Here is a 19,920-nt window from a genome sequence, read left to right as displayed (position 1 = left end):
TGCTCGCCCGACGAGTGAAATAACGTTAATCAAGGGGTGAAGGAGGGAGGGAGGGAGGGAGGGGCAGGTGGTGCAACCGCTCCCCTCGTTTGGGACTGAAGAATGATCCGGCAGTGACATTGAAATTACACACCGGAGTACAGAAGTGTACTTTTTTTTATATATACGATGCGATATTCTTTGTTAACGCAAACATTCTTGATATTTGATTCTTTATTTATTATTTTAATTTTTAATTTTAATGTTAATTTCTAATTTTTAAATTAAATTAAATTTTAATTATTAATAATTTTCAAGATTCTTCAAAGATTCATGCGATTTTTCATCTGCTCGCTTTGTGGAGGTTTCGAGAAATTCGGAGGCGATATTTTTCGAAATATTTTCCATAGAAGTATCGTGAGTTTTAAAATATATTTTGAAGTTTTAAAGAGTTTGAAAAAGAATTGAACTCATAAAGTTAAAGTCGAGTTCAAAATGTTACACAAATTACAAAACATTTTATATTTAAATTGCCACAGTTCAAGGAGCGAATTATCGAGGAATCTGTGAATTGTTTGACAAATCTTAGACATTTTCATAAAGGATATCGTGATCACAGGTGGCATTTCGAATGTCTTCGTTTGATTCGTAAGCAGTGCCGTACAAGCTCGCGAGATCTTAGATTTCTCGAGGATTTATTTCGGAAAATTTTGCTGCATCGCCTCTTATATTCGTCCGTCGAAAAGTTTCTTTTCGCTCACCCCGTAGAAAAGCACGCACTGCCTGCCGGGCTGCGTAGAAGGGCGATGCACCAACGGTTACCGTTTCCGAAGGGCGGCGGTTGCCAATCCCCCTCCCTCTCCTTGGTACCCACCGCTCCACCACTACCATCACCATCACCACCACCACTCGCTGGCGCGAGTGGCAACGGACTCGACCCTCGTCGGAACAACCCCCGGTTCGAAGGGTTGGGGCGGTCGATGCAGCGTCACCATGGTAACCAGACGCGCCGTCCGCCACCCCTTCCCACGGTGCATTCAACCGCGGGGCTCGCGATCCGCGTTCGAAAATGCAACGGTACCTCGGTAACGGGAATTATCCTCTAGCCAAGGACACGTTTCTCTCCCCGCGCGCGCGCGCGCGAACCACGTCGCATTTTTTATTCAACGCTTCATCCCCATCTCCCGCCGCGAGAGAGTGTAGAGGAATTAACCCGTTACATGCCGTCGTGTGGCGCTTGATTTGTCATACTTGCGCCGCACACGGTCATTGGAAATATTCCTTTATTCTTTCCCCAACGATCTTCGATAATCGAAACGTGCAGGGGCAGATGTTAAGATAAAATAAAAACACAATGGGAATATGTAATGGATAAAAGTTGCCAAGTTTTCAACGTATAAAAAAAATAAACGTGAATGAATAAACGGGAACATATAGTCGCGGCTTTTTATATACAACTCGTTTGAATTGTTTTACACACATAGAATATTCCAGCATGAATGAATTTAACTTTAATAATAGATATTTAAACGATTTGCAGTTTGCCTTTTTCATCATATCATATATTTTCTATTGAGCTTTTTACGAAATCCATGTGATACTTTTGTTAATAAAATGACGTTTTGTGATTTTCATAATTCTCGCTTAAAAAAGTTCTCTCTTTAAATTTCGAAAATTATTTACTTTATTAAACAAACTCAAAGAGGGTGTATATATTAATCCTCGGATAACGATCTGCAGCTATACACATGATAACGGATGCCCGGTCAATTTTGACCGATATCAAAATTTCTTCTATAATTTTTTATAACATTGCAGAATGAGATTATATAATATGGATTTTAATTTTATGTGTGTATATATTGTATGTTAAATATTTATCTCTTAAAAAATACTACTTGATAATTAAAAGAAAAATATTTTTTAAATAAAATTATTGAGATTTCCATACAATATATGCCTGAAATATTTGTTTCGATTACACACGAGTCATAAAAAAATTTTTAATATATGAATTACACACGAGTAACCCGGCGTTCGCCTGGTGGAGAATTACCCATACGATCTACAACGTTAAAATACGATGCGTACTTGAAATATTTCCTAGATATAAAAATATTCTATGCAGTTCGAGGATATTCTACGTTTACATTATTTTAACGCACATACATTTACACTTGATAATGGCGTGAATTTGCTTTCGATAAATTTATCGTCGCCGCCACGCGTTACGCTCTTCGCGACTTTGTTGGTCTCTCGGTATGTTAAACGCGGCTTTCCGGCGACCTCGACTCCACGGACGCTTCCCTCAGGAGCGTTCACCTTTTATCTCGGGCAGTTAATCGAAATTCTTGTACGAAGACGGCGCGCGCGAGAAGAGTAGCTAGTGTTGTAACGCTTTGAAAAGCGTTTCCTGGAGCAGATGCTCTTTGTTCTCTCAGTTCGCCTCCATCCTTTCCTCTCTCTCTCTCTCTCTCTCTCTCTTTCTTTGCTTGGCTTCCTCATCTCGCTCGCGTCCAACAATGTATCAGTTTGTTCTTTGACCTCTTACCTTACTTGAATACAAAAGAAAAATGAATAGATGATTTTAATGTCATGATCCTCTTCTCTCTCTCTCTCTCTCTCTCTCTCTCCTTGTTGTTTATTTTTGTCAATGACGAACGCAGTTATTCGCTATTCGAAGCTTCTTAGAAACGAAATATCTTTACTTAAACGGATTTCGCACGAGATCGCTCGTCGAGATCGCTGAAAAATGCTTTATATCTCTCCCTGCCTCGCATTCTCTTTTCTTCCTCCTCGATATTTTATCCTTCTCTCTGCCTCTCCTTCTTCCGAGCGTGGAAAAGCCGAGCGCGTCGTCGCACGGTATCCGATAAATTCGCTCTGCGTTTGGTGGGAGAGAAGTACGATAACCTTCGCATTCGTGACCTTGGACTCGCGGTCTATACCAGTCCTCCCTCGTTCTTCCTTTTCCTTCGCGGTCGGCGCGCGTCGTTCCCTCTCCGGCCCCCTTACACCGATCTCACTCCTCTTCTCGCTGCCAGGTGAAACATGGCCATCCGGCTCAAGCGATTTAATTAGAGGGACGAGTCCTCTGCTTGTCGCGTATCGCGCGAATAACTGCTACCGCGTCGGGGTTGCAAAGAGAGAAAAAAAAAGAGAGAGAGAGAGAAAGGAAGGAGGGACATACGCGTGGGAATCGCTATAAAAGAGAACTTTGAGATAAGAAACGCTGTAATAACGATTACGCGCCCACGATTCGGTGAGTCTCGAGGAACGAAAGATTATTACAATATTATTATTATTATGGCGCACTATACTGGATACACTGGTAGAATAGATACCATCACCGCGATGCGAAACAATATGATATTCTTTCGTCATATTATCTGGACTCTTCGAGCTGCACGGTTAAAAATATTTTTAATAGCGTGTTATTAAAACTTTGTTTTACACGAATGTGTTTATAGCAGCAAAAGATGAGAAGAGAAGAATGACATGTGAATCTTTCAAAAATCCAACTGATCAATTCCATTTTTTTATAAACTTTTTAATTTTAGTATGAGAGCATCAATCTGTTACAATATTATAAAATTAAGAAATTTTCGAAAGGTGTAATTGATTAGCTTAGTTTTTGAGAGGCTTACATATCAAAACCAACGTGTTAGTAATTAACAACATTTTAATAAAAAGTTTAATAAAATGTTTCAATAAAAAAATCACTAGTTGGTGGAGAATAAAAATTACATAAATATAATAATTACTAAAATCTCTTACAAATGACAATTGTTAAAAAATGGAACCGTAGAACATTTTTTTTTTTTTAAGTTGAAATAAAGTTTATATAACAGCGCGCGTTCTACAAAATGTAAGGACGGAATGAAAGCGCTTTAAACTAATTGATATGTCTTTCTATTTGCAGGGATGCCGGTTGACTGAAGATGGCCTCGCCGACACCCTCGCTGGAATCGCGCGCGAATTCCCTCGGGTCCCCGGTCTCGCTATCCCCGGTAACAGTGAGCGGCAGTTCGCCGCCTGCTAGCGACTCGGCGATCTGCGACGTCGACAGCTGCGATTTGTGCCTGGACGCGCCGAAGTCGGGCGAGGATCCGTGCCCGCGCTGCCGGCTGGGTAGCACCGGTCGCACCCGCTGCACCGGCTGCAAGTCCAGTTCGGCCGACGCTGTGGCGCGTTGCTACAACTGCGATCAGTTTCTCTGTCCGAATTGCGTAATGGCGCATCAGTTTATGCTTTGTTTCGAGGGTCATCGGGTGCTGAACCTGACCGACTCCAAGTTGGAGACCGTCGTCGTCGGCGGCGGCGGCGGCGGCGGCGGCGGCAATGGCAGCGGCGGCGGTAATGGCGGCGGCGTTGGCACGATTACCGCCACAACGGAACTACCCAAGACCACCTGCAACGGTAGCAACGGTGGAAGCGGCGGAGGTAACAACCTGGTGATCAACGGTAGTAGCGGTAACGGCAACAACAGCGAAAAGGTGCACTTTTGCACGCGACACAAGCAGGAGATAATCAAGTATTTCTGTCGGAGCTGCAACGTGCCGATATGTAAGGAGTGCACGCTGACGGAGCACGTAGCGCCGCTACACGACTGCGCCCACGTCTCGGACGTGGGTGCTCAGCAGATCGAGGCATTGATGCGGAACATTCAGGAGTGCCGCGCGAAAGCGGCGGATGCCCGTGCGGCCGTCAAGGCGGCGGAGCACAGCGCCGCGGTGCTACAGGTGCAGTATCACAAGGCGCAGAACGAGATCAACGATACATTTCAGTTCTATCGATCGATGCTGGACGAGCGGAAGCAAGAGTTGTTGAAGGAACTCGACTCGGTGTTCTCAACGAAACAGATCTCCCTCAATGTGCTCGGGCAACGCGCCAACGAGATAGCGGAAAAGATTATACATGCCTGCGACTTCGTCGAGCGCGTCACCAAGGTTACCACCATTACCGATTTCCTCATAATCAAGAAGGTCTTCGAATCCAAACTACAGACGCTGCTCAATTGCACGCCAAATACGGACATAGCGAATCAGACCGCGGACCTCGAGTTTGTCAGCAATTACCAGGCGATACAAGTAGGCGTGAGAAATACTTTTGGTTACGTGCGAAGTAGTAGTAGTAGCGAGAACAGCGCCGGCTCGATCGGCAAGCAGCCACCGATCGCACGACCTACCGCCTTGTCGAGCAACGGCATCGGCAGCAGTGGCAGCAACATCAGCAACGGACCAGGAAACGGAGCAGGTTCCTTAGGCGGTCTTCTCCTGGACCGTACTTACAGTAATGGCCTGATCTCTTCCAATATGAATTGCGGCTCGTCTTCGTCACCTTCCTCGATTGACACCATCAGCACCGTGATCTCGAAACGTTTCAGCTCGGCCAACAGCCTGGGCCCATTCTCCACGACGATCAGTGATGTTAATCTGAACGGCATGAATGCCAATCCGTATGAAAAGTGGAGCAACGGCGGTAGCGACGCTTATCCAGTCGTAACGACGAACGACCATTTCGCGATGCCGTCGGCGGTAGCTGTGGCGGCAAATAACGCGCCCGGCGATTCCGTCCTCGATTTGACATCCAAGTTGATGTCCGCTACCGCCATATTTCCACCCAAGTCGCAGATCAAGCGGCAGAAAATGATCTACCACTGCAAGTTCGGCGAGTTCGGCGTAATGGAGGGACAGTTTACGGAACCATCGGGCGTTGCGGTGAATGCACAGAATGACATCATTGTTGCCGACACGAACAATCACCGCATTCAGATCTTTGACAAGGAGGGCAGATTTAAATTTCAGTTTGGCGAGTGCGGTAAACGCGACGGCCAACTGCTTTATCCGAATCGGGTCGCCGTCGTGAAGACGTCTGGTGACATTATCGTCACGGAGCGTTCGCCAACACATCAGATACAGATTTACAATCAGTATGGTCAGTTTGTACGCAAATTTGGCGCGAACATCCTCCAACATCCGCGTGGCGTCACCGTCGACTCGAAGGGGCGTATTGTCGTAGTGGAGTGCAAGGTAATGCGTGTCATTATCTTTGATCAGACTGGCAACGTTCTGCAAAAGTTTGGCTGTTCGAAGCATCTCGAATTCCCGAATGGCGTGGTGGTGAATGACAAACAGGAGATCTTCATCAGCGACAATCGCGCCCACTGCGTCAAGGTTTTCAATTACGAGGGTGCTTATCTACGACAAATTGGCGGTGAGGGCATCACCAACTATCCTATCGGCGTCGGCATCAACACTCATGGCGAGATACTGATAGCGGACAATCATAACAACTTCAATCTAACCATCTTCACGCAAGACGGTCAACTGGTCTCAGCTCTCGAGAGCAAGGTCAAGCACGCGCAGTGTTTTGATGTAGCGTTAATGGACGACGGCTCGGTAGTGCTCGCTAGCAAGGATTACCGGCTGTATATATACCGTTATGTGCAGGTACCGCCGATCGGCATGTAGAGCAGCGACGCGTCACGACGACGACGATGATCGTCGTGCGCCAGTGTCAACATTTGTCATCGTATCATCATTCTCGTTATCATCATCATCATCGCCGCTCCGCATCATTGGACGGCCACACGGGATCACCGCGATCTCGTCGATCTTTCCTTTCACCTACGCTCGCCTGTCTTGTCTTTTTCTACATCCGCATTTTATCACCAACGCTTGCGCGCTCAATTCCACCACTATTGCCATCACCTTTTTTTACTCGCCTCCATCTACGAGACGTTTCACGAATCGCCGACTATTAGAGAAGGAGCGCACCATACGCTCCGTATACGCGAGGGTTCGACTCCCTCGAGTGAGTGTCGTTTACGCGGCAAGAATGGAGTCTTCGAAGCGTTTCTCCTGTGGACTCCGCCATACGGCATCATCGGACATCATCGACATCATCGATGGTACGCGAGAAAGCATAGCGCGCGCGTTTTCCTCGATACTCTCTCCGCGTCTTCGCGAGCGGCGGCCCGTTTTGCTCGGACGAAAAGGAGGAGAGGCACGCGACGCTCTATGTGTTATCCTCGCGACATCGAATGTCGAGGATCCGCAAGCAAAAGAGAGAAAGAGAGAGGACGTAATCAACTTTGCTGCCCCGACAAATTCGCGCGCGCTCCTTTCTTCGCGCGTACGCGCCGTATATACGCGTGCGCGTGCACGATAACTTACTTGTTAATGTTGTTATAATACTGAAAATACTGTTGTTGTTGTTTAGTTGTAGAGCTCGCCGCCGCTAGTCACTTCCCCCTCCCCCCTCCTCTCCTCCTTCCTCTTCCCTTCGCGTCCGTTACCAATCCTCCTTTCCTCTTCCTTTATCCTGAACTAATCACGATCTTCTCTCTGAGATCTTGTCCGATAATCATACACAGAGAAGCGCGTTTCTATTCGACGACACGGGCCGCATGCAAACGTCACGCATGCCTGAATCGAACGCGCGTTTACACGTTTTTTCGTTTTGCTCTCTCCAACGTGATGGTCGATCAGCGTGTCATTTCCGGTCATCGCGATTCGAAGCGTCCCCGTACAAAAGCTTGCGAGAAACATTGTCGCACGAAATATTATTGTTTCATCATTTATTTTCCTGAGAGATCCACTAAGGTCCACGCGATATTGTAACTGTTTGCACGGATCTTAATGGTCCTACGACAGGACGAACGAAACCCTCTGTTGAATGGCTTGTATGATCTTAGACTCGTGAGCTGCAAGTTACTAACTCATACACATCAACTCGAACAGCGGTCTTTCGTTAATTGGTTTCCCAAATTGTTCGCGCGCTATCTGAATGGATAATTGGTTGACTTTATTCAGATAAAACATCCAATTGATCCATGCGACATTGACATGATTGCGCCAAATAGTTTGAGAAATTATTTAGACATATTAATTAATAGGATGAAATTTCAATATAACATTTCAGTATAGCGTTGACAGATTTGGGTGACTGGATCGTTGAATCGTGTGCGGACGCGTATTTAGAGCTTTGAGATCAACGATGATTGAATCGCCGCGAGAATCGTAGATTTCCAAAGCAAGACGTCTAATACATTTACGAACCGATAGACCGATCCGCTATCCCTATCATCGAATTATCTCTTCGCGATTATTTTTGCATCCGAATTTTTTTTTTTTTTTGTTTTGTTTTTGTATAATGATTATCGACAATTCCTACGGAAATTCATCCTGAGGTGCATTTAATATTCAATTATGACAGCGATGTCGTCGAACGGTCATCGTGCACGTGTTTATTTCTTCTCAATTCAATTTACTGTTATTGATTAGTTTTTTTTTTATCTAGTTAATTTCTATCATTTTTCTCTCCTGTGTTCTGTTATTTTATCGCAACGTCGAATTTGAGCCGATCTATATTAAATACTTAATCGTACGCACAGTTTTTCTAACTAGTTTTATCACTGTAAGATTCGCATTGATAAATTTAGCGACTCACACTTTTATTGCCAAGCGACATTATCTCAATATATTTAAAATATTATTCTTCGCGAAGAATACGTAAATAATTTACCTGAGAAAGCATTTTGGCAAAGTACGAAATTCTGATGTAAATAAATCGCTCATAGATTGACGGCGCAGATAAATTGACTAGAACAGATAAAGATTGTTTAATTCTCACGGAGAGATACGCGGGAATCGTCGAGTGCTCGTAGAGACTAGAATAGTATTAGAGAGATGAAGTTTTAAGAAAAGAAGAGCTGCACACAGCATTTTGAGCGTTTCCGCTACGTACAATTGACGGCATTAATTTGTCGAAATTTATTCTCGGCCCTTGTAGCAGAAAATGTAGTAGCAATCACGCATGTTTATCGTTTATGTTTATAACATCATCCTCGTCAAGGAACGAAAGCATGCTTTCTCCAACTTCCCATCCTTGAGCTCTTCTTTCTCTTCTTTTCTTTTTTTATTTTATTTTATTTTATTATTTTTTTTCATTATCATTATTAGCCTAGTAGTATCGTAGAGCGTATAGTAGCTATTAGTCATTTTAGTAAGCGTGTAAGACTTTCCTTTTTTTCACTCTATATCTCGTTCTCTCGATAAATTATCACAACTACACATGGGACACATTTCTGTTTTTCCCTGATTTCCGCTTGTGTCGTTGCTGCTTTACGTTCTAGTATTTCGATAAAAACATCAACGAGATTAGAACCAATATCCTTCGACCCTTTTCCGACTGCCGCGCAACCGTTTTAGGTTGCGCATCGGCATCATCGTTTATTCTGCAACTTATAGTATTAATATATTTTGTTGGATAGAGATAAAAAAAAATCACGCCAATCATACACACACGTGGCAGTTCCCCATAGTTCTTCGCCGCGCGGCTCCACGCACGTACATGTTTGCTCTATTATTATATTATATTTTTATTAATATTATTGTATTTTTTATTATTATATCATTACTATTATTAACGCTTGTGTGTTGCGACTTTTGATGTGACATTTTCGATTGTCGATGTGAGACGTTATTCAACATCTTCCTTCCTCTCGTGGTGAGACACTGTGAAGGGAAAAAGGCTAGCTGGCATATAATCCTAATTTTAAAGCTATTACTCGACTACGAGGCCTCGCGGATTACAGATCTTCTATTACCGAGTAAATATCGTCGCTCGCGCAAACATTCGGCGCAATTCCGAAAGTTTCGGAAAGTCCTTTCAAGTCGATCCAAAACTTTCGGACTTAGCGCTTAATCATCATTCATGAAAATAGTTATTATATCAATCGGAAGATAGATTTTTTTATGTGTAAATAAGCGACTAATTTAATCAAATTTTTTTTAAAGATTGATCTCCCATTACTTTGATCGTGCAACACTTGCTTTCGATCAAGTTGTGGATATCGTTTCAACTTGAAATAACAGATTTTTAAATTGATTAGTAAATAGGAATAAAAGTAAATAATATAATGATTTATTATAACAGTTGACCATTCGTGATTTGATTAGACGAACAATAATTAAAATGCGCGCGAACGTTTCTGCGCCTTTGAATTCGATTTCGAAGACGATTGATCGTAATCGAAGATCTTAGAATAATCTGTGGGCATCGCTGTCTCGTGATTACTTGATTTGGTAGTCGAAATTTGAAGCTCTGGTATGAGCGGACATTTGTGAGATTAAATTGAAAATTTTTGTTTGACTTCAATTAATAATTAAAGATTTTGATCTGAAGATATGAAAATTTTCGATCAACTATTAAGCATTTATAATGCACGATCAAAGAGATAAATTGTGATTCAAGCGTTTAGTACCTGGTATAAAGATTAATAAATTGCCATTATAAAGATGTGGCTTTTTGAGAAAGAGCAAGAAAGAAACACATATAATATGTGATCGAGAACAAGTGCAAATTTCCATGACGTTTACGCGAACGTTTATGTGAATCTCATAAAATTGATGAATTTATGAATTGTTGTGGAGTTTCGAGACGCGAGTTACGCGATAAACATTTTGCATCATGCGATCAACAAATTTGTAATGTTTGACAGATACAGGTACACCATGGATAGATGTATTGAAAAAAAAAATCGTAGATTTTTCAATTTTAATTGCGAATTTATTGTAAATTTATTGTATGAATTAAAGACTACCGAACCAGGTGATCGTCGCAGATCCTCGTTCTTGTTCGTCCTCCCGATAAATTCCACAAACATTCCGTGAATATTGTTATATCGATCTCCTTCTTTCGAATCACGAATGATAAGAACGATTATTGGCAATCAATTTTTTGCGTTCGTTGTTTGTCGTTTCGATCGAAAAAGTCGATGTTATATTATTCTTGACCGCAAATTTTCTGGACACTTTTCCGATCGGAGAACGTCCTCGCGCGATATACGAGGACCGAGCTTTAAGGACGAACAAGGACGATAGAAATTAACAGGGTGTACGGGAAAAGAAAAGAAAACATTGAAGTGCAGGAGTCATCGGAAATTATTTTGATTATTCTCGTTTTTTTTTTTTTCACAGCGATTTATTTTGATATCTCTGTTTTAATCTTTCGATCGGTCCCATTTTCGCACCTCGCCTCGAGCAAACCGTCAAGCTCCCTTTTTAATTTCTTGATTCGTCAAGCTGTTGTAACGTGAATCGATTGCGCTTTTCCGCGTTTCTTTTTCATTTATCTTTTTTTTTTAAATAACTTGACAAAGACGGAACCAAGAGAGAACGGCACGAAAACGGGACATTCGGATATTATTTTTCTTTCGATAAAGAGGCAAGAGAATATAAAATTTCGCGGTGCAAAGGGAAAAGGAAAGCTTGCACCATGGAGATAACATCACAAACATATCTGTCCATTAGTATTTATATCGCATAAGCATGTGTTGATCCATAGTTACATTACTGTCTCATTATTGTCATTATACCTATTATTAATTAGTTGCTGTATTATTATTATCTGAATATATATTTAGTTACTATTATAATATTATTATATTATTCTTATTAATTCAGTTATTGTGTATCGTTATTATGTTATTATAACGCGAAAATACCGAGGGGAGAGACGATGCGCCACCTTGCCAGCTAGCCATCACTACCAGTAGTTTGTCGCATTTTTGTCAGTAGTAATCCGACTGCGTGAGGCGCGCGCACAAGACGAGAGAGATTAAATTCCATTCCTACGCATTATTGCTAAATAAGAAAATCGAGAGATGTACGTACATACGTGCGTGTATATATGTGTGTGAGGGTGCGTGTATGTATGATGTATATATGTTACTATGTGCCTACGTGTGTATTTTATATATTTGTGCGCGCTCGCGTTATTAAAGATGAGAGACGCGCGCGAGATGAGAACGAGTATCGTTTCGACATTTTGTCACTTTCTCACACTGTCAGCCTCTCTTCTTCCCTTTTTTTGTACTGGTTTGTTATGTTATTATTATTAATATTATTATATAATATTGTATTATTATTATTATTATTATTATTATTATTATTATTATTATTATTATTATTATTATTATTATTTTTAGATGATACAACTCGATTGTTCTTAATTTAATTGTAAATCGTATTTTTGTTTGTTTTTTAGTTATTTTTTGTTGTAAAATGCTTTTTAATAATATTTTCAGTTCACATTACGCACGAGCATTGTGGTCTTACTTTTTTTTTTTTCATTTTCTACGTCTCTTCTGTACGCCTGCTGTTTCCGACAACGTCGACGGTCCCCACTTTGGAAAATCAATAGCTCCTCTTTTGAGGAAAGTCCATTTTGAAGCGCATCGAATCACTGAAAATCCAACTCTTAAGAAAAGTCCACTGTCGTAACGGAAGGGAAAGATCTAATTATTGTTAGAGAGATTTGCAACATTACTGTTTTACACGTAGATTAAGTATTTTTTTTCGATCTGACGCATGATTTTTTAAAATCTTGATTACTTATTTATTATTTCAGTAATTCTCAGATAATGTGGCTTTTTTCTGTTTCTCAACTTAGTATAACCGGGTAACGTAATGCCGTATCGATTGATATATTTTTTAATTCAATCCACCGATATCTTCTCATCCGATAACGATCGATATCTCCAGCCCTTTAGGCGTGTCATATGCGCTTTTAACGCAAGTATATATAACCGAGGACTTATTTCCCTGACGAAGCTTTCTCGCCGATGGTGATCACTTACATTCCGCTATAATGTGTGGCGTTATATAGCAGTATGTTTCTGTTTGATTATGCATTATAATCTATAGATATCTAGTTTGTTGTCCTCCAACACTCGCGATGTCCTCATTGCGCAATCGCTGACGTTTCTCATAGTAATTTAAAATTATTTTATGCAAAGAGAAACATCATTGAAAAATAATCAAATTTTTATATTTTTTGCCTTTATCTTTTTTACGCAATTATTTTTGAAAACAATAATAAATGTTAACACTTATATAATTAATTTATTATTAAATACAGCTAAATTGTTTGTATTTTACAGATGACTTCCACAATATCTTTTTCTTCTTATCGATTTTGTTTTTACAAATGCAGAAAATATTTAAATATTCATATTAAATAATATCGATATTTCCTTATTTAAATTGGAAAATTACGTTAATAAAGCCATAGAAATCTGCATCATGCGTGATATCACATAAATGCCAAAAAAAAAGGAACTCGAGGTAATAAATTGACAAATTATAAATGAATAGAAATAATCTCGAAGGAAACATCAATTGCAACAATGGGATGATACAAAAACGTACGGATGACCAAATCGAATTGCTTTTATTCTTTTGAATTGTTGAGTTTTGCTTATCTCGCTCCTAATACATCCTTTCCTCCTAGTATTTTAAACGCGAGTTTGCGTGGCTTGGTCATTTCGCGATTTAATTCGATCCTACTTTTTCCGACACAATTTCCTTTTCACGCGACGAACGATTGGCAAGATAGAGAAATGGAAGAGAGAAACGAAACGAGGTTCATGAAAGTCCAATTGAAAGAATTTTCGCGAGTGATCGCAGACTCCCTAAAGCGGCGCTCGGCGACGTCGATCGCCGGTGAATTAATAATAACGAGAGAGAAAGAAAAAAAGGAGACGAGTTTTTAGAAATCTATAGCGGATTATAAATGTCACATATATATTTTTGTACGTTCGCAGCGCGCGTTAATTGTATGCCGATCGCGCCGAACGCCGCCGACGAAGCGACTTTGATAATCGAAAGACGAACAGTTGATATTATCCTCTTAATCTCGCTTGACTCTCGTGGCAACTTTTATGGCAGAATGAAAAATTGCAGGTGCATCTGTTCGAGGATCAGAGGATACCTTCCATCACTTTATGGAAGAGCAGGAGATCGGAGAGGAGATCGAGTCAAACCATGCAAAAAATATCCGTGCATTTCGAGAAAAGAGGGGAATTTTTTTTTTTTTTATTATTATTTTTATCCACACACACACAATGCCACACATGCGAGACACAAAAGACATTAGCGGCGCGCGGCGACTCTGTGTAACTTTTGCGAGAAAGAGAGAGAGAAAAAAAAAAGAAGAAAAATTACATTCTTCCCGGGCCCAAGTAATGTTACTTAATGAGTAAAACCAAAAAGAGCAACTGTGAAAGTGAAACGATGAGAGTGTGAGAGAGAGAGAGAAATATTGGGGGAGAGAAAGGGAGGAAGATCGAATGGTTGATCGCTATTTTTAACTCGTGAAAAATACCACTCCAAGTATTGTTGCATGCCTAGTTATATACACATTGTACTTGCTGCCGAGCTGCAGTCTCTCTGACACCACATGATGGATATTATACGACGCTGTAAACGAAACGCAAAGGATCGGCGCGTCGCGACGTCGGCTCGACTCCGATCACGCGATATCACGCGTTTTTCTCGTCTTTCCCAGACTACTATTGGATTATAATTTAGTGAAGAGATAGCGGCGGATAACCGGAGTCCAGCAGATCGGCGACGCGCGCGCAATCACGATTTCCTTAGCCAGTAAGCGATATACGCGAATTAATTATCGTACGCATATATCACTAGCATGAATAAACGTGATGTATATGTATCCGCGCGCGATGTGCGCCAATCGACGGTTCGGATGCTAAGTTGCGATGGTCCATGAATAGAGTCAAACGACGGCTATTAACGACTTTGGAGTTTGAAATTTTTTCCAAGATCAGTATTGATCGAGGAACTACAACAGCTATAAGATATCGTTAATGTTATCGATAACTTTAGCTCGAGAAGCTATCCCGATACGATCCCGTTGTTCGAGCATGCAACTCTGGAAAGCACGAATGACGAAAATCGAGGCGAATATTTGATAAAAAAAAAAAAAAACCGTATCAATGTAATTCCCACATTCCTCGATAAAAAAAAGTCATTGAAGAGAGTATTTTTTTTTTTTGAAAAAATAATTTGGAAACGACAAAGCAAAATATGCACACGCGAAAAATGACATGAATTATAGGAAGATGGGGAGATTCGAAGGGAAGGAAAAAAGAAGGGAAAGAATCGACGCGTATGTTCCAAGTACAAAGATGATGCCGAAATTTTCTTTTTTATTAGCCCGATCGATTTCGAGGAAATTATTTCAGGCCCCGGTCGCGTCGTTCCAGCCGGGAATTTAAGTAGATCTTAAGATGTTACTCGATGTTGAATGGCCAGTTATCGTTGATCGTTGAACCGCCCTTGCTTCTTACTTATCTCGGGGAAAAGTTTTTAATGGATCGTCCGTATGTTGAAGGCGAAACGACGCGATCTGCCCGCCGATCCATTTTTACTAAAGAATATTTTTCCTTCGCGTTTTTCTCCTCTTCGTCGAAGAAACGCCGTCGATTTTTCCGATACGCCGTCTTTGCTCTATCTAAAATTACAAATTACACGAAACAACAGCTTCATTCTAAATTAAATCTCTCGTAAGCAAGATGATATTTCTAGAATTGCATGTCCGGTAATAAAATATCGGGGATATCAATACCGAATCCCGGTTTTGACCAAGGAAAAAAAAATACTTGATAATTTTGACATATTTTAACATCTTTTCGATAAAGATGTAACCGAAAGTTAATCGTAATTGTAAAGGTGTAACACTGATTTTGCGTGGACCAGTTTGCGATTAACTTAATACATTCCATTAAGAGAAAGATTACCGGAAGAGGAATAGGCGAACAGTTTCCTTTTCCTGCTAAACCATCGCTTTTTTCTCGTCGGTGAAGGAAAGAAAAAAGAGAGAATAGAGGATAACCGGAATAATACGAGATCGATTGTCTCGTTAAGGCCGTTGATTGGCCACAGCACGTGGTATACGGTATGTGTTGTAATTTAAGATTCGTTTTTCTAGGCTTAGAAATCTCGTACGTTTTTAAGATTTAACTTTAGCGAACGAATAAGAAAGAAAAGGAGGGAGAAAGGAGAGGAAGAATGTATATGCATAAACAAGAGAATAAGATTTTGCTATGTCGTGTATAGATAAGAAGCCTCCAGTATTCCAGGATGTCTGTATTGTAATCGTGCACCCTCTTTTTAATTTTCGAGCGAGAAAAGGAGGGAGAAGGGGGCGCCGAGCATCTCCTTTAATTGTTTAAGGAAGTTAATATTGAAAGTAAGATGGGGAGCGTATTTGGAGAAAGGAAAAGAGGGAAGATTAAAAAGAGAGAGAGAGAGAGAGAGGAGAACCTATGTGTACATTACATGTATGATTAATATATAATTATAAGTCGAGTGTTTTATTCGTCGGCAAATTTTCCGGTGCCGCCCGCCATCTTGTTATTACTATTGTATAAGTCGTATGGCAAGAAACTTATACGATTGAATGTCTAGTCATGGCCTCTCGATATCTTTGCTACTTTGCATCGCGTGTAAAACAAGTTAAACACTCAGCGTATGTAATAATTAACACTATTAGCTGGTAAGAGGACACACGTACACACATACGTATGAATATACATACGACACACGTACATGCGGGAGGGCACGTGCGCGAAGCACAGGGATAATTACTATTATTAACACTCTATTATTAATCTATTAATATTAATATTATTGATATTATTATTATTATTATTATTATTATTATTATTATTATTATTACTCTATTATTATTGCTCTATTATTATCATTATTATTAGAGAAAGGGGATTTAATAAGCTTCTTGCTATTTTGTGCGTCGTCGTGATGTCAGTCGCACATCATTATTATCATTAATTATTATTGACATACGACAATTACAATTAATATTATCCCCACAATTACAATTAATATTATCACCATCGAGAGACTCTGTTGCCAAAAGCGCGAGGTATCGCGCCATTTATATATTATCGGATCATTATAACATATATATACACGCCGTTTATTATTGTCGAATTATCTTTCGTCTCGGTTGATTTTTCTTTGCAATTTCTCGAATTTCAATTATCGCGCATTTATTCGTAATCGTCGATATTTGTCATTATCTTTGCGCAAAAGAAAGCATCGCGGAAAACAACTCTAGTCGCCAATCAATAAGCCCGCGATGCGATTTTATTATTGCAATTATTATTATATTATTATATTTATTTATTTATTTATTATTACTCTATTACTACACATATTATTATATTATTGCTAATATTATTAGTTTTACTATTATGATTATGATTATTATTATTATTATTATTATTATTATTATTATTATTGTCATTATCATCGATAAATTATTATCTAATCTAACATACGCGTCATTATATTCCACATAAATCCTATTCATATCTATATTCGCTAATCGAGCATATAATACAGACACATAATATATGCATAATAATACATTACATTATAAATATACGACATGCATATTTAAATTAACTATTATTATTACATAGATTGTGGTAGGATTTTATTAAGGGAGTTAATATGAATAAGAGGAAGAAAGAGGCAGGGAGAGGGAGAGAGCGCAGAGGACGAGATAAGCGTTATTTGACAAGTTGAATAAAAAAAAAAAGAAGAATAAAGAAAAAAGTAAAAATAGTTAGACCGCGCCCGTCGCGACGCGCGTGTCCGGTTGAGAGTATATATGTATTTTTTTAAATTTTGAAATTAACAAAGAACACATAAAAAAAAAAAAAATTGTGTGTGCGTGAGTTTGAGAGGGAGGCGCAATGAATAAATAAAACTGGGAACAGTACTATACTTGTAGGTTATTAACTAACAATTATTTAGAAAGCCGTGTGCAAACCGATGACGTTACGGTGATACCACTCGCGTTGATAACACGACGAACCGATGAGAGAACGGAGGAAGATAAAGTGATGCGAATGACACGCGGGGAGAGAGTAAGCTGAGGTTCGAACTGGAAAGGGAAGGAGAGAGAGAGAGAGAGAGAGAGAGAAAGAGCTAATGAGTTAAACGTTTCTCGCATAGTTTTGGTTAGACGATAGCACGTTACGATTATCGTTATCAATACAGTTGAATGTCTGCGATTACTATCGAATAACATTCCAATGTAATGTCTGCAGCGGTTCGCTCCAGAGACAGCTGCGTGCGCTTTGATTTTCTCTCGCAACATTCCCGGATTACGGTAATCGATAGCTCGTAACACTCCCGACCAGCAACAGGAAAGGATGTGATAAAAAAAAAAAAGACTCAGCGCGATAAAACGCGACAATAGCGCAGCTTAATAATTTGCATAACAGATCCGCGACGCTTGGCGCGTGTCGAGTGCTTAATCCTTGTACTCTCAGAGAATCAAGTGGACATAATATACGATATCGCGCGATATATACATATACGTTTTAAATCAAAATATCTTATCTATAACACACACGAATTTATGAATGAGAATTTCTCTCTTCGTATCTCTTAGCTACAATAATATTTAAAAAAAAAGATGTCGATAAACTTTTCTCTGATTGGATCAGCTTCCACTCTCTCGAATATTCTGGTAGTAGAATAATTTAGAGACAGCGCACACACGATGTACGTATCGATGAAAGGAAGAAACGTTCGGAGACGAGGAACTGACAATTTTCTTTAACGCGCGATCGTGCTATTGTCTTTACTTCCATGCGGAATTCATTTCTGCGATAGAATAGGGGAGAGTTGATGAAAAAGCTAAAAGTACGCGGAGAATTGCGCGAATCGCGCCTGTTAAAAGGAAAAAGCATTTTTCTAATCTATCTCTTCAAATCAATGCACTTCACTCTATCCACTCTCCTCTTCCACGCGAGTCAGTTAAATCGGGAAAAACAGCATTCGACGATGGAAGTTGTATTTCCCGGGAAAATCGCTTTCACTAAATTCTCCTTCTTTTACTTTAGCTTTTTATAAAAATAATCTGTATTTAATGCAAAAAAGAGAAAACGTGCGATATATATTTCTCGGGTGCTTTGAGAATAATTTTCCGTCGTGCAACAGAGAAAGAAATATAAGAGGTCGAGAATGTTAAAAATCTCACGGGAAGTATCATCGCGTACAAGAATGCAAGATATAATTTTATAAAATGTGTCGAAAACAACTCTCCCCAAGATCGATTTCCATCGCTGAGCGCGAGAAGCGCGTTGAGAAAAACTGTAGCGGGTGAGAGAAAAAAGGTAAGGGGAATCGAGTCAGGCCGCGTTTACAGTGGAAGAAAGGCATAAACTATAAGTATATCTTCACATGTCAATTACTCTAGGGAACATCAAAGCCAAGGGTGAAACGTAACCTTTGCGAACCACCACCAGTGGAACCTTTTATCCCGCGAGAATCTTTTTTCTACCACCCTAAAACGTACGCGCGTATGTACTCTTAATACTCGCGCATCCGGTTATATCGGCCGATTCGTCCACCGCTTCCGCACTTCTTCTCGGTACGCTGTTCAATTTCGACGCCGGAGGAACAAACGAAATATACGCGAACAAGAGGGTACCACATCGTTTGCGTGAAAAGCGCAGCTCGCAATTCGGGATCCGCGATTTTCAAACAGAGAGAAAAAAGAGAAAAGGAGAGATCGAGAGCAAGAGAAAGGAATAGGGAAACTCGAACAGGTTTCGGACGGGACGCCCGATTTTTTCTCGGATCGAAGTTTGTTTTGAAAGGTACCGTTACAATTTTTACACTTTGAATTAAAAAAAAAGAAAAAAAAATGGAAAGAAGAAAAAGAAGCGCGCGTCAACTTCCCCAAGTGTCGAATCCTCGCTGATTTGATCGGTGGAACGATCGCGCTCAGTTGATAAATGCCGACGATCGTTGATCTCTCAGAGTTATTCTTTAGAAATTTTATTTTTGCAAAGCGAAAACCGCGACATAAGATAAAATATAGCGACTGCCGAGAGAGAAGAACGACGTCTGATAAGATATCTATCGCGCATATTATTATATAATCCCCGATATGAAAGAATAAACATTCCTTCCAAGCTGATCGACAGATAAAATTAAAAAAAAAACAAACAAAAAAAAAAAAAAACAAGCAAGACATGAGTAGAAAGGGCGTGGGAGCAAAATAATTAGTCTTTCACAGACAGGTGCA

At 40.1% G+C, this 19,920-nt stretch overlaps 1 protein-coding gene across 3 annotated transcripts in view; it reads left to right on the top strand.

Annotated features, from left to right (window-relative positions):
* LOC126855206 (brain tumor protein) overlaps positions 1 to 10,275 on the top strand; it is a 55,745-nt gene extending 45,470 nt beyond the window's left edge. For all 3 annotated transcript variants that reach the window (XM_050602631.1, XM_050602633.1, XM_050602632.1), the window contains one exon: positions 3,902 to 10,275. In XM_050602631.1, the coding sequence (XP_050458588.1) occupies positions 3,921 to 6,452 (2,532 nt within the window). In that variant the 5' untranslated portion in view covers positions 3,902 to 3,920 and the 3' untranslated portion in view covers positions 6,453 to 10,275. The remainder of the gene's footprint in view (positions 1 to 3,901) is intronic.
* The last annotated feature ends 9,645 nt before the right edge of the window (positions 10,276 to 19,920 follow it).

The sequence above is a fragment of the Cataglyphis hispanica genome, chromosome 15, assembly GCF_021464435.1.
Source record: "Cataglyphis hispanica isolate Lineage 1 chromosome 15, ULB_Chis1_1.0, whole genome shotgun sequence".
Classification (NCBI taxonomy): domain Eukaryota; kingdom Metazoa; phylum Arthropoda; class Insecta; order Hymenoptera; family Formicidae; genus Cataglyphis; species Cataglyphis hispanica.
Note: the sequence above shows the minus strand (reverse complement) of the source record. Positions and strands in the feature narration are given on the sequence as shown.